Source organism: Stegodyphus dumicola, chromosome 9 (genome assembly GCF_044657685.1).
Source record: "Stegodyphus dumicola isolate Sdum_Otavi_A_Nest chromosome 9, ASM4465768v1".
Taxonomy (NCBI): Eukaryota; Metazoa; Arthropoda; class Arachnida; order Araneae; family Eresidae; genus Stegodyphus; species Stegodyphus dumicola.
The window spans coordinates 12,060,768-12,075,921 of NC_140776.1; the positions used below are offsets into that span (position 1 = coordinate 12,060,768).

Sequence of the window (15,154 nt, forward strand, 5' to 3'; positions counted from 1 at the left end):
GCCATATATGTTGTTTTCTTTTTTTTTTTTTTATTTTCTCTTCAGAGCCGCCTTGCATTTATTCACATGGATGCAGAATGTTAATTCAAAACTTGTTCCAGAGCTCTCTTATCAATTATTGATATGAAGAGAAGAGCAATATAGTCACTGTGTGCTATTCAGAAATTTCTTGAGAGAGTTTCATGTCATGTTTAAATTGTTTCTCTGTTGTGTGGTTGCATTTGGTTGCATTTATATATTTGCACAAGAGCTTCTCATTTGTGATTAATTTTTTTTTTTTTTTTTTTTTTTTTTTTTTTTTTTTTTTTGTTGGATGAATGTAAACTATCTTAAAATCAAGTCTTTCCCAGTACAGTAGTAATTTGATTTAATAAGATTGTGATTCTTTGTTCTGTGTACAGTCTGTACATTGTGATATATTTTATTCATTATTTACAATTTGGATTATTTAAAGAAAAGCAAAATATCAAATTATTTCAATGTTTTAAACTTGTGCTTCTGCTGAATGGCATGTTTACTTAAGCCACTGAATAGTAAGTCTTTTGTAAGTTTTACTGCCTTTTGACATTTTCAATCACATATTTTTAATAAGATTCATTTAAATATTGTGTATGATTCCTTCATACTGTTTTATGAAAACATTTGTAGATGTTGTTAGATATAATCATGATGGGCTATTTTGTGTAAATATGTGGCATTTTAGTATGATTTCTTCTAATTAAAGGAGAAATATAAATATACTATTTCTTACAGTATAATTTTACATGTTTTCCATAAAGGTTTCTTTACTTTATATCATAAATATTGTGGCTGTTTATTCAGAGAATGTATTTTGTAAATATTGTTCTAATTTTTTTCATTTGGTGCTAGAAGTCTTTTTTTAATGGTCTTTAAAATAAACTATGTTTTGTGCAATATCTATTATTTTTTTTTCCTTTTTGTGCTTATCGGTCGATAAAAGTATTATTTTTCCTATTACTTTGAGATTATAATTGTGGCAGTTATTTTTTATAATGCATGAAATTTAACTTTCGTTGTGGCCAGGCCTTCATCGATTCATTCATAAAGAATTGTATGGGATTTATTAGCTCTATTTTGTATAGTTATTTATTTTTCTATGTTTTCATAATCCTATATTTATTAGAATGATAATGATGATTATATCATTGAAGAAAATAATAGAGCAGAATATTTCAAATATAAAGGTAATATATACAAAGTGGCAGTAAATCTCATAACCATGTAACTGTGGTCATGCCACTCAGAGAGTTGAATGAAGAAAAAAGTTTGAAAGTTTCATTATGTAATTGTAAATAATAGGCTTTATTTCTTGAAATTCTTGTGAAAGCATTTGAAAAATATTAGGATATATGCTCTGTTCCATTAATATAAAATATTAACTCATTCATTTTAAATTATTTTCACAAGCAATTTTTTTAAATTATTTATCTAGCACCTTTAATATACTGTATGGCTGTTGAGTTCAATACTTTTTAAATTCTGAATCATTGAAGCCTCTTTTTCTTAATAAATGTGAGATTTTATAACATGCACTAAAATCCTTTTAAAAGACCTGTTATAGTTAATTGTTTTTACTTATCATTAATGTAAATGCACATGGACAATTTTATGAAGTAGCATAATAGTTTTTATTGTAGCATACTTTGTGTAGTAAAATTTGTAAGTACTTAACATGAATTTCAAAACAGATTATCTGTACTAAAGATTTTCTTTTCCAATTGAATGCTTTTTTTACTTAATGTGTAATTTTTTATGTATTTATGAAAGAATGGGTATTTATTTTGCATAAGGTAAATTATGTCAAGTTTGCAGTATCCATACATATTCAATTTCCCATAATCAGCTGAAAAATGTAACATCATTTATATGTAATATAAAACTTTTTTCATTCAATATTAATGATATAATTATAGTGTAACAAAGTAAGATTTTCTTCGTTTTACACTGCTGCAAATTAAAGGCATTAAACCTTTTTTTATCACATGAAAAATTAATTTTTTTCTATGTATTTAATTGCAGTATAATTAATTTATTTAATAACAGTAACCTCAAATATTAAAAACCAATTTAATTATTTTTATAAATGCTAGTGTTTTTTTATTAAGTTATATGCACGTTTTTATCACTAATTTTTTATGTAATGTATAATTTAAGATGTCATTTGCTATCAAATTTTGGGCATATTTCATTCAAAATTATGTTCTTTTGGGGGAGCAGTCTCTAGAATTAATTTGCATATTGATTCTGAATCACTGTCTTGATATATAATAGAGAAATATTTATAAATAAAACTTTGAGGAGAATCAGTTAGTTTATTGTACTTGAAACACATATAAAAGCATTTCCAGCTGTAACTGGAAAAAAAATTTAAATATGATATTATTTGAAAGGAAGTGCTTGCAAAAATTGTATTGATATGTATCTAAAAATTATCTATAATCCAAGCAAATAATTTTTCCCTATAAATCTTGCATTCTAATAAGAATATTGTGTGGTTTCCTCTTCTCATTCTGTATTTCAGTATTCTTGTAAACTGAAAATATGATTTAAAATTAATAATTTTGGGCAATTTTAATTTATAAATATGAATTACTTGTTTTTACTCAATTATATATTGTTGTTTTCCATTGCATAATTTCATGATCAAAGTATTACATTCTTCAGTAGTAAAAATTAATGCATGTAAATATGATTGTACAAACACATTTGCAGGAAATACTACAGTAAATTCACCATTAATGTGATGTGAAACTGTTGTACATTAATGTAATTTTTTGAACTAGTGTTTTGGTGCTTGTACTGTGGTGTTTATAGCAAACTCCTCAGTAAATGTTGGTTTTTATAAAACTTTTGTAAAAATGAGCTTCAGCAGCTTTTCGTCCATTGATTCTGTCATTCCCTTCCCCACTTTGAATAGGAAATTAATTGAAGTTGCTGTGAACAGGTTTCTTATTTCAAAAACACGATTTATTAATGTTAGAATTTTTAACCTATAGGTAAAATACATTGCATTAGGAAAGTATAGAGATTTAAACATTTGTATAGTTTTGTACAAAACTTAAATTCCTAAGCTATGTTCCTTGCTTTACACTATAAGAGTTGAAAACATTTTCTATGTTTAAAAGCAGTCATTAATTTTGTTTATAGATTTTGATTTTCATAAATCTAAATAAGCTTAATCATAAATAATAGGAAAATGTCATTTTTATTGATATATAAATTGGAAGTACCGTAATTATTTTAGAGAGCTTCAACACTTGTTTTTGTTTTTTGTGTTACTTATAAAAGTCATTAGCATGCTGAATAAGATTAAAGATATGATGTGTCTAATACAATGTATTTTTCATTTTTTTTTCATTGAATTAAATAGATATATGTCTTAACCCTTTCGCGACGAGTTTTTTGTTTTTACAACAGAACAATTTTGATAACATAAACTATGAGTAGAGCACTGTAGAATGTTAAAAATTAAGATGTTATATTTTTAGAAAAATTTTGAACACTGATTTAGAACCGGTTACATATATGTCCCATCAGTCCTGACCGCTGGGACATATGTGTCCCAGTAGTCTTCAATGAGTAATTTTGTAAAGAAAACCAATGATTTTCTAGTCATAAAAATTTAATTACGAATGGTATGGTTTGAAACAATCAATGCACAATTACACATCGTGCACATTATTTTAGTGCACGGTTCCTTCTTTTGTTGCGCACATTTACAGCACCACCATCGTGTTTTTGTTGTTACTGGCAGATGGTCACCAACATTGAATAAACTTCATGATGTTTTGGATGGGCGTCCAGTTCCTCTACGGCGTTGATATTGTGCGTTGAGCTTTCTGGACGCCATCAAGGCTTCTGCAAGAGGTACAATGAAATCAAGAAGGGGGTTTTTCGATGTTGGAGTTCACAGTACGCAATCCATGAGTTGACCACTGCGCTCATCAATAGGCGAAAAAATACTTTTTTCCACCACTTGCAAGATTTTCGATCTAATTCATAGACATTTGCCATTTGATTTGCAAGGTCTACACCTCCCATGATTTTGTTGTAGAATTCGATTGCCACAGGGCACTCAAATTCTTCTTTGCTTCCATCTTTCATGGTGCGATTTACTTTTGTGTATTTTGCTTCATGGCAATTACTTAGCATCATCACTTCTTTTGAATCAAGCCACCGCGCATACAATGTTCCATTTTTAGTTATGAGAAACTCAGACTCACCCCTTTTGCTTAGTTTTGTTGTAAAATTAGAACATCTTTTCATGTCTTGATGCATGTACCAACAGTAGGAAATTTCAGGGTTTCCATCAGGTGCACACTTGTAAAAAATCGGTCAAATGCAAGCATCACGTCTTTACCTCTGATTGTCTCTGTTAGCTTTGATACTACTACCCGTTCCCCGAGTGTGCCTTGAACTTCGCCCGTTTCTTTTCCGGAATAAATGTTCATGTCATATACATATCCTGTTTTTGAATCACATTGCTGCCAAATTTTTATCCATCTTTTCACAGGTTTCATCGGCATATACTGTTTGAGGGACGAACGTACCTTGAATTTCGCCATTGATTCATCAATAGCTTGATATGAGCTTTCGCTTCGGCACTGTTTGAAGGTTTGTTTTAGGCACGAAACAACCTCGTCAATATAGTATGTTTTACTTGCATTTTCTGTCTTTTCTGGTGCAGCAAAATATAGTTTCGACAGCAACGTTTTACATCTGTCTCTTGAAGTAGCATTTTTTATTGCTAAGTTTCCCAAAGAAGGATTAGATGACCAATAATGAGAGAATTTCGGCACCCTATTGTAAGACATGACAAGCATGCATCCAAGGACAAGCATAATTTCAGAGAGATCTGTAGGGTGAATTGTTTGTCCTAACTTTTCGAGTCGTTGGTTTGTGCATTGAGAGATCCAAATCATAAGACTTTTTGGAAATATCTTGAGAAACACGTCCAATTCGGTAGCTGAACGATTTAATTTGAATAACAAACTAGACGATGACTCTGCTGGAATTGTCATTCGAGGTTGGAAAGTTGAATCTGCATGAAACCATAAGATTGGTTTGCAGCCTGAAGCATTAGCTGATGGTATCTCATCAACTGATGAAAGTGATGCCGTATCAGTATCACTCAAAGCATCGCTGTTCTTTGTATTTTGGGGAATGGTATCATGATCGATATCCATTTCACACTCGTCTGAATCAGATAAGTACTGCAAATTGTGTGTTGGGTCTTGAAAATCGGGATCGTCTATTTCATCATCCAAATCAATATCTTCGTCATCTGACTCTTCTAATTTTTTTTTTATTTCTTCTTTAGTAAGTTCCCGGTGTTGAGTCATTTTAGATTGAATTAATATGTGCCTAAATTAAAAATAATAAGCAACTATTTCAAAAGTAACCGAAAAATATAATATCTAGAGAAATGATCACATAGGACTGTTGGGACAATGTGTTCCCACTATCCAAGACAAGAGGGACACATATGTCTCGATAATAAAAACGGAAGTAAAACTTTGACACTTACCAGTTTATTAGAGGTAATCCGCTTCGTGAGTAACTTATCTGGCCTTAGATTTATGGATAAATTAAAATTTAATCGAAAATAGGCGGTATTTTCCAAAACTAAACTATTTATGTTCGTAGAGTATGGAATGAGCTGCTACAACACTTCAAAAACACGGGAATTGCATTATGTACGGTAGTGCCATCTATGTTCCGTGAATGAAAATACCTTCAAAAATATTGGCAGGACAGGTGGGAAAGTCTCCCGTTAGACAGAGAAGCATTTCTATCCCAAGAGTATTTTTTTTAATTTTCTTGGGACGTATGTGTCCCGTTAGGTGCGAAAGGGTGAAAAGTTACCAAAAATATAAATGTTGGTATAAAATTTCTAATTTTTGAAATACAAATTTCAAGTTTAGAATATGGTATATTTAAATATAGACAAAATAATAATAATAACAACTATGTTAGCATAGATTTTGAATCTATGAATTTTATTGATTTCAAGGGTGACCAGACATACGTTCTTCTCCTCCCAAATCAAAAACATTTCGTGCTCATATGAATATATGAAATATTCACATGCTTATATGATTTTTTTCCTCAGGAAGACGAAGGGCCTATGTATGTTTTCCCTATGAAATCATCAGTTCTCAATGTATGCTAATCTGATTTTGCTTTTTTGCTTAATTTTAAATTCTATATTGGTGTATTGCTCTTCCCTAAATTCTTTAGTTGAAGAATTATGACCTGTACATTAGAATTATGACTATTCATACCGTCTGAAGAATTATGACCTTTGTACCAACTTTTCTCACCAATATTATAAATATTAAAATTTTGTAACATAACTAATAGGCTTAGAAAGTGCTAAATAAATAAAAGAGAAGATATATTTTCTTGAAATAATTTGAATGGGTATTAGTTGTATCACTTATCACCTTGAATTTTAATATGTTCTAAAGGTTTCCAAGAACCTGCTCAAATTTCATCTCAAAGTATTAGTTGTAGTGTAAATGTATGTAAATGATCCATTTTGCTAATTTCTGTCTTTTTAATAGCTATTTAGTCTCTGTAGAAATATTTACATTATTGATGAGAGACATAAGGAAACATAGTTGTTTCCTTATGTTTCTCACTGTGAATGAGCAGATTCATTCCACATTTTTTACTCTTTTTTTTTTATTATGGTACCAAGTGTTGCATTTTAGTTTTGAAACATTTTATGTACTTTATTTAATCTTGGCACATTTAGTCTCATTGAGGCAGAAGTACTATTTATTATATTTAATATTATCAGATTAACTTTTTCCATAGAGGAAAAAAGAATATTATTGTGATGCTAACTTTGAAACTTCTGTGCAATGCAAATGAGAAATATGCATATCTTGGATCCCTTTATATCATTATATTTAGGACCTAGTTTTCACGTGTCTCTTATTTCATCATAAAATGCTATATATATAAATGTAAGGTAAAAAGTGGGTAATAATTAAGTACTGACTTAAATTTATAATAATCTCTTAACTCTCCTTTTTGAAATTGTCATTTCCCCTCTCCATCTAAAATCAGTGCCTGCTTATAATAAATCGCTCTAAACTACATCATTTCAATAATCTTTCTTATATTATTCTTACATAATTTTAATGTAGATATTAATTTTAGATTTGGAAACCGAAATTTAAAATTATAATCAGAATGAAGCTGAATCAAGTTTTCATCTTGAAAACATCGTTTTCTTTCTTTCGCTTCTATATTTTCATCTCACTTGCCGCATATTAATATTAAATGATAAAACATTAAGTGTGGAGGAAAAAGGAGTTATGAAATTATTTACATATTTGAAATGTGAAAGTTGCCTATTTTCATTTTCTGCCTATTCAGGAGCATCAAAAAATATATTTTGCACAAACAATATATTTTTGAGATTGTTCTTTATTTTATGTGATCTGATGCTGTATTCCAAACTCTCGTATTTAAATATCTGTTCCATTATATAAAATGTGCAATATTATAAGCTTTGATACTAGTGATGTTCATTGTGAAATTGTTGAATGTGCAATTTAGATTTGCTCAGTGGAAAGAAAAATTTTAAACTTTTAACTCAACATTGTTCTCCCCCCCCCTTTTTTTTTAAATCTGCCAAAAACTATCACTTAAAACTTTTCTTTTTCAACTCTTAATTTTTCGAAATTTCTACTATATAATGCAAAAGTTTGGCGTCAAAATACCCTGGATCCTGATCTCTTCCTAGTTTGTTGAGTTCAGGAATGTTTTCAGTAAATTTACAGAGAAATATTGCTTATTACTTTTCTTATCCATACTTTCTAAATTATGACCATGTATTTTTTAAAATTTAAGTTTATACTTTTTATTACCTTTTCATAACCATAATTTGATAAAATCAGTAAGTAGATTTAATTATTTATTTATTTTTTAATAAAATGAAACAAGAGTCTAAATCGGATAAGATTTTCATGTAAGTAGTAAAAGATGAATATTATGCACTATTAGTTGTGATAGTTTGCAACCACCTCCTTATCTCAGCTGCTTGCTGAAGAAGTTTCCTGTGTAGATTGCATGAGTCAATTTTTTTTCTCATCCTAATCGCTTAAACAAAATTTCATGATGACCTATGTATTCTTTTTTTCTTATATCAATTTGTAGGCAAGTAACAGATCTTTCAGTTAATTTTGAGGTTCTTCAATAAAACTCATTTATCAACTTAAAACCACTTTTCAGATTTCACTTAGCTGTGTTTGTAAGTCTATTCAAGCTTATGTTGTATACATATTAAGCTATGTTACTTAAGTATACTTATGTTGTATACATAAGAGTGAAATACTGTCCCTTTTCAGTACATGGGATTACCATTCTTGTGAGTCTGATTTGCATGTGATGAGTTTTTTTTTATATATATAATTTTGTATTCATAGGTAAGTTTATAATTGTTTCCTTTAATTTTAGATTTGTAAACTTAAGGAAAATTAAAACTTGTTGCTCGTTTAAAAACGTATGCACCATTTAATAGTTAGATGTTATGTATTATAAATTTCTTCTTTGCTTTAAATTGAGAGTAGGTCAAGAAAATTCCGTATGTGTATCTTTCTTAACATAATATATGTATAGCAAATATAATTCTAAAATTATTCTCCAGACTCCCAGACCATGTAAAGATTACAGATTTGTATCGGAGCATGTTGTCTTAAATTGGAAGTATTTTTTCTAATAGTGGAAAGCTGGAAAATATAACCTTTCCAAAAAGGTTCAAAACAACATGGACATGCCTGCAATTTCCTAAGCCACTTATTATGAAAAGCAGAGGTAATGAAATTTTAATGTCAGTACAGTAAAGTAATTGGATTAATCAGAAGAATCCAAAATATGCTTTCTCATTTGATCTGTGCTTTATTTGCTTGAATGGGATATTAAGAACTTTAGTATGATTTTATTGTATATCCATGCAAGTTTTATTGTACATCCATGATGAGAAATATTAAATATGTTTTCTGTTATATTTATGTTTATTTTTTCATTACCTCGTAACACTTTTGGTTTTCTTATTTTGAATGTGATTATTGTAATATATATTTAGATGCTGACAAAACTAAAACTATAATGGGTAGTATTTAATAATTATGTAACTGACAAGCATTACACAAAGAAAGAGAACTTTGTAAGTACCTTATGGGAATAGAAGTTTACGCGTTGAGAAAATGTAAACGCATTTAGAATGATTTACAATAAAAATTTGGTCCAGCGATTTGTTGTGCATATATATATATATTTAATGATTATTAGAATGTTTTTTTCTGATTGATTTTTATTCAATCTCATGTGTACTATTTTAAACATTTGTAAAGCATTTCATTAAGACATAACTGACATCCCATGGATGGATGAATAATTGTATTTAATTTTGCATTAAATTAGTTGATGGTTGCATTAGTAATTTTAACCGCATGATTATATTTAATTGTTATTTTCATAGTGTTTAAAACCATTCTGTAAAATAATTTTCCCCATTCCCAGGTTTCTGTCAATATAAAATTAAGCAGTAGAAGGAAAATAGCCCAAAACCCTTAGTATTTTATTCATTATTCTAAATTTATTTTAAGTCATGTTGTAACTAGTTTAATCACCCCAATCATGCCTTTCACTTTTTAAATAAAATTTGTTAGTTTGAAGGCTTTTCGAAGTCACATCGCTGCAATGCACGAACACCTCCAGGTTTTTCATATTGCAGAATGTGATAACTATAGGCATCTACACTATTCTTCTTCTCAGTATTTTAGAGTGATATATATATATATGCATCATCTACACTGAAATAAATGATAACATGATGGGACCATCTTGCTGAAATTGCAGGAGACCTCACATTGTCATAGTGGAACATGATTCCTTTTCTCTTTGATTTGCTTCCAGTTTCATAAGGTGTTGCCAGTAAACATCTGAGTTGATCGTTTGGTTGCTTGGAAGCAGTTCAAAATACACAACACCTTTGTAACCTCATCAAATTGACAGCATGATCATTTTCTGATGCAATTTAGCTTTCGATATGATTTGTGCTGGTTCATCATGCTTAGACCACGATCCTTTTCGATTAATATTATTGTAGATGACCCTTTTTAATCACCAGTGATAATTTATTTCAAAAAGGGGTCGATTGCATTATGTTTTAAATGCATAATGCAAATATTGACTTGTTGTATTAAGTGAATTTCATTCAGTTCATGGGGAACCCAAATATCGAGCTTCTTAACGAGTTCAGGGCGTCTTATGCGATTTTCAATTGCTACATTTAACCTTTTTGCAATCTCTCGCACAGTTATGTGATGATTCGATTTAGTTAATTAACACAATAAATTTCATCTATCTCTCTGTGAGCCTCAGCTGCTTTCTTGCCTTTATGAAATAAAAAAGTAAAATATGGGGAAAATAGTTATTTTCATACCCCATGGTTAAAATCAATTGTAAACTAAGATTTCTAAATAAAAATACACGGAATTTGTTTCTAGAGCAACCTAAACGTGTCAGCTGCCAAATCTCAGAAGAAAAGTACAAGAACAACAAAATGAACTATTTGTGCAACACAAAATTACATTTTTGCCCCCTCCCCTCGATTCATGTTTAGGACTAATACATACAAGAGTAAAGTTTCTTGCTCAAAATGTATTAAATGGTTACAGTTGAGAAATTAACATCAGATTTTACTTAAAGTTTTATTTATTTTCAAAATGTCTGTCACATTGATATCAAGCAATCATGGAATAAATTATATTTATTATGTATAGTCAATAATACAATAAAAATATTTTATCTCTTTTAAATTCTGTTTTCAGAACATAACACCAAAGATTAACATACATCGAATCTACTTTTATTGCATAAATAAAATTCGTTGATCAAAAATCAGTGATAGAATAAAATCAAGGTGCATCGGGGCACAAAAAAGAAGTGAAGGACATCTATTTAAGAACAGACGACACAGTTCATTTCAACGAAGTACGAATGTCTGTAGGTGGGTAAAGAAGCAGAAGGTATCATTCCTCCAGACATACAGTCCGGACAAGGACTTCTGCAACACAGTAAGGATCGCAGTTGGACGAGGGACGTCGGTCCTCAAGATAGCCCTTTCCCTCTTCGGCAACTTGTCGTGGAATACGGATACTGGCACCCCGATTAGCCACCCCGGCACTAAAGTCGTGGATGCTGGAAGTTTCATGGAAGCCCGTCAGGCGTCGCTCGTTATCTTTACCCTGTTTGGGATCATAAGCTTGAATGTGCCGTTCGTGATGTTTAGAAAGTCGCTCAATCGCCTTTTCAATCTCCCTAGCAAAACAAACATAAAAAACTTTAGAAGTTGTTCATTCCCAACTTTTTATATATATATATATATATATATATATATATATATATATATATATATGGTATAAAATTGATTCTACAGAATGAAAAATAGTAATTTTAGGGCTAAAACTGGAAAAAAAAGTTTAAATTTTAAAAAAAGGCTGAAAAAAATGATTACATGTGCAGAAAATGACTTACCACGGTAAACTTCAAAGGATACCAACATCACTTAAGTGTATTTTGATATAAAAAGCAAAGTTATTCTGTTCAAATCAGTATAGGCATGACCTGTTAGGCAAGAAAGATTAAAGACCATTCTTGTTTCTTTTTAAGATTAACTTAACTTTCTTGCATATCACATCCTTAAGAATAACTTTCGAAATAATTAGGTTATTTGCCTTTATTAAGTGATGTCACTCTGAATTTTACTGTAATCATTCGAAACTGCAAAATTCTTGGCATATTCAGGTCATGCTGATTTTAAGTTCATAGTTATTTCACTAATTAATTTTTTCAAAGGATTCCTTTGTATAATCCATATCTAATAATTCCTTTAATTTGCCTTTTCATGTTATTACTCTACAACAAGATGTGTTTGATATCATTTGAAATGCTTCGAGTGATTTTATTACTTTACTGAAATCATCTGATTAAAGTAGGCTACTAAAAACTCATCTCTAGAAATTATTTTGGGGATTGGGAACTAAAATTTCATGTTTAGAAATACATTTTTCAAACTTGATCTAGAAACGCTGTTATGTGTAAAATCTTAAGAACTCAAAATCAAATTACTGAGCTAGAAATGAAATGCAGTCAGCTTACTTGAGTCCGTTGTCTTCTCGCATCCGTTTTGTGCTAAAATTGGTGTGCGCTCCTGCTCCATTCCAATCTCCTGGAATAGGCTTCGGATCAAAAGTTACGACAACACCAAAATCCTCGGCGACTCGCTGCAGGATGAACCGGGCCATCCATAAATCATCTCCGATAGCTACTCCTTCGCTGGGCCCTACTTGGAATTCCCATTGGGCAGGCATCACTTCAGCATTGGTACCACAAATAGGAATGCCAGCATACAAGCAGGCTCGATAATGAGCCTCCACAACGTCTCGTCCGTACACCTTGTCCGCCCCAACACCACAATAATAAGGACCTGAAATTATGGATTAAATGAATTTTTGGAACTCATTTCTATGTCACTTTAATTAGTTATTATGGTTAAAAATTTAATTATGCAGAATTTAAGGATGCTTACATCCTGCACAGTTGTGAATCCACATATATAATAACCTATTGAGGACAGAAGTTTCACCAATAATATATTGACACACCGTGTGTGTTACAAATATGTTTACAGTCTTACAAAAAGAAAGTTCTAAAAAAGAGAAAAAAATACACTTCTGGCCATTAAAATTGCAACACCAGGAAACAATCATCTGACAAACATCAAAATCAAAGAAGGGAAGAAAAAGGATATGTATATGATTAGTATTTCAGCACATTTAGACGACGCAGGAGGGAAAAACAATATTTGAAGCACTGCATGAAAGAAAAGTTCTTGTAGTGGATTTCTCATTCCGAAAGTACTTTGTAAAATTGAAGTTTGCTCAGAATATCGTGATATGCCTCGAATAAGAGGAAATGCTTACGAGCAAGTTTCGACTATCGGCAGAGTGACCATTACTTCGGCTTCCCTTGACAATGCAGCATACAGAGAGACGTCAACTCTGGTGTGCTAAACAACAAACCTGAGTGGCTTAATGTTGCTTCTTCAAATGAATCCTGGTTCTATGTGCAGTATTCTGATGGCCATATACATGTGTGGAATATCTTAGGAGACTCCACATTGCCTTCTTACTTGGGAGCCCTGCACCTGGTTTGATGGTTTGGGCAGCCACTGAATACACGACAAGCATATCTCTAGTTTGGTTTGACGATAATTTGAACGCAGATGGGTACATTTCTGACATCTTACGTCCAGGGGTTGTGCCCTATCTTCGAGGCTCGCAAACGCCATCTTACAACAAGATAATGTAAGACCACATTTTGCACGTCGTCTTCTGACCTTCCTCGATACACAGGATATTCGATTGCTGCCCTGGCCTGGTCTCCAGATCTGTCACCCATTGAAAACATCTGGTCATGGGTTGCTGAAAGACTGGCCCACCATCCTTCTCGAGCTAATACAGTTGATGAAGTGTGGCATAGACTTGAAGCAGCATGGAATGAGTTGCCCATTTCTGTTATCCAAGCCAGTCTGACTCTATGGCTGACTAATAGGGTAAGGGCCATTTTAGCTGTCAGGGGCATCAGCTGTTTCTACTAATTTTGCACCCCTGTAAACTTCTAAAATGCTTACAAATTTAATCATTTTGTCTTCGTACCATACTGTTTACATGCAATAAATATCTTTTCTGTATTTGCTTTCCTTCATGGTGTTCAGAAAATCAAACCGAAAACAAAATACATTTATAGTACTAAATTGTAAATAAGTCATCTGTTGCAAGTTGAACCATCTGTGGGTCGGTATTATCTTATAAGATGCGAAACATTGTAAATATAGGATACATTACTAATACTAACAATTAAAAATTTTAAAAAAATGTGTAAAAATGTTTGTTTTCATAACTAGATTTGTGTAGCAAAGCAGTATGTAGTTTCACTAGCAAATGCAATTGATAGGATTATTTTATGATACGTTAGTTTATAGCACTAATGAATCATCATAATTATAAAATGTTATGGCATATCATTCATATTCTAGAAACACTGAAGCTCTGAAAATGGCTGTCAAGCAGTTCTATATATATCGAGATGTGATGTACTGTTTACTGCTTTGTGTAACTCAAACCAGTACACATTACAGCACTAATTTGTACTGTTTGAGGTAAGCAATTAAAAAATAATAATAATAATAAGAGAAATTGGCAAAATGCTTCGATTTGAAACACACAGTTTACTTGCTAGGTGAACAAGGTCAGGCAATGTCACCAGTTTAGTATACTGTCTTAAACATCTCGAACCACCACCGCAGTAGAACTAGTTGGATATGAAATTATCAGAATTTCATAAGTATGTATTTCATAAGTGTTATTTTACATGCTTATGATTTACTTTTACTTATTTCTCTTAGTGCCATTGCATACATGTCTGCTAACATCTTGGAATTTTTTTTTTTTTTTTTCCATCCACAAGAAAGTAATCTACCTGAAGAAAAGGAAAGATATAAGTTTATCATTATTATATACAATGTTACTGTTACAAAAAAATTCAACTTTCATATTCATCAGTGCAAGTGACGTCAACAAGGGTAAGACTTGTCTTGATAACCTGTTACACCAAAAGAGGTCTTGCTTATGGGCATAATTTTTATTTTGACTTGTGTTATATTGAAATCATTCAAGTGTACTATTGCCTTTGAAACTAAATCCCTAGGAATTGAACAGTTGGGAAGTTTCAAGAAAGGTCTCGTAAAGGCGGATGGTCTTTTTGTGGCATTGTCTGCAATAGTAGTCGCAGAGATATTTCAGATATGAATTATTAATAGCATTTACAGTAGTGGCCAAAATTGTGGACACTTTTGGAAATTTTTATGTTTTTCAACTTTGTATGCTTATAGAAAATGTTACATATTCGCAAAATGCAAACTTGTATATATTATTTTAAAGAGAATTTATTACTGAATTCAATACAAAACATAAAATTCAATTATTTGCAATACAAAAAAAAGTTATATGTACTTTAATATAAATAAAAAACACAGTTATGAAGTGGTTTG

At 31.0% G+C, this 15,154-nt stretch overlaps 2 protein-coding genes across 3 annotated transcripts in view; one reads left to right on the plus strand and one right to left on the minus strand.

The window, feature by feature from the left end:
* The window catches only part of LOC118194990 (ATP-binding cassette sub-family A member 2-like), a 194,361-nt gene extending 185,072 nt beyond the window's left edge, over positions 1-9,289 (plus strand). Inside the window, exon 50 of the mRNA XM_085823222.1 lies at positions 46-9,289. Within this exon, the coding sequence (XP_085679348.1) occupies positions 46-84 (39 nt within the window). The 3' untranslated portion in view covers positions 85-9,289. The remainder of the gene's footprint in view (positions 1-45) is intronic.
* Positions 9,290-10,792: 1,503 nt separating this feature from the next.
* The window catches only part of LOC118201922 (glutamine synthetase-like), a 49,917-nt gene continuing 45,555 nt past the window's right edge, over positions 10,793-15,154 (minus strand). For both annotated transcript variants that reach the window (XM_085823225.1, XM_035374083.2), the window contains 2 exons: positions 12,202-12,529; positions 10,793-11,361 (listed from right to left, as the gene is read on the minus strand). In XM_085823225.1, the coding sequence (XP_085679351.1) occupies positions 11,073-11,361; positions 12,202-12,529 (617 nt within the window). In that variant the 3' untranslated portion in view covers positions 10,793-11,072. The remainder of the gene's footprint in view (positions 11,362-12,201; positions 12,530-15,154) is intronic.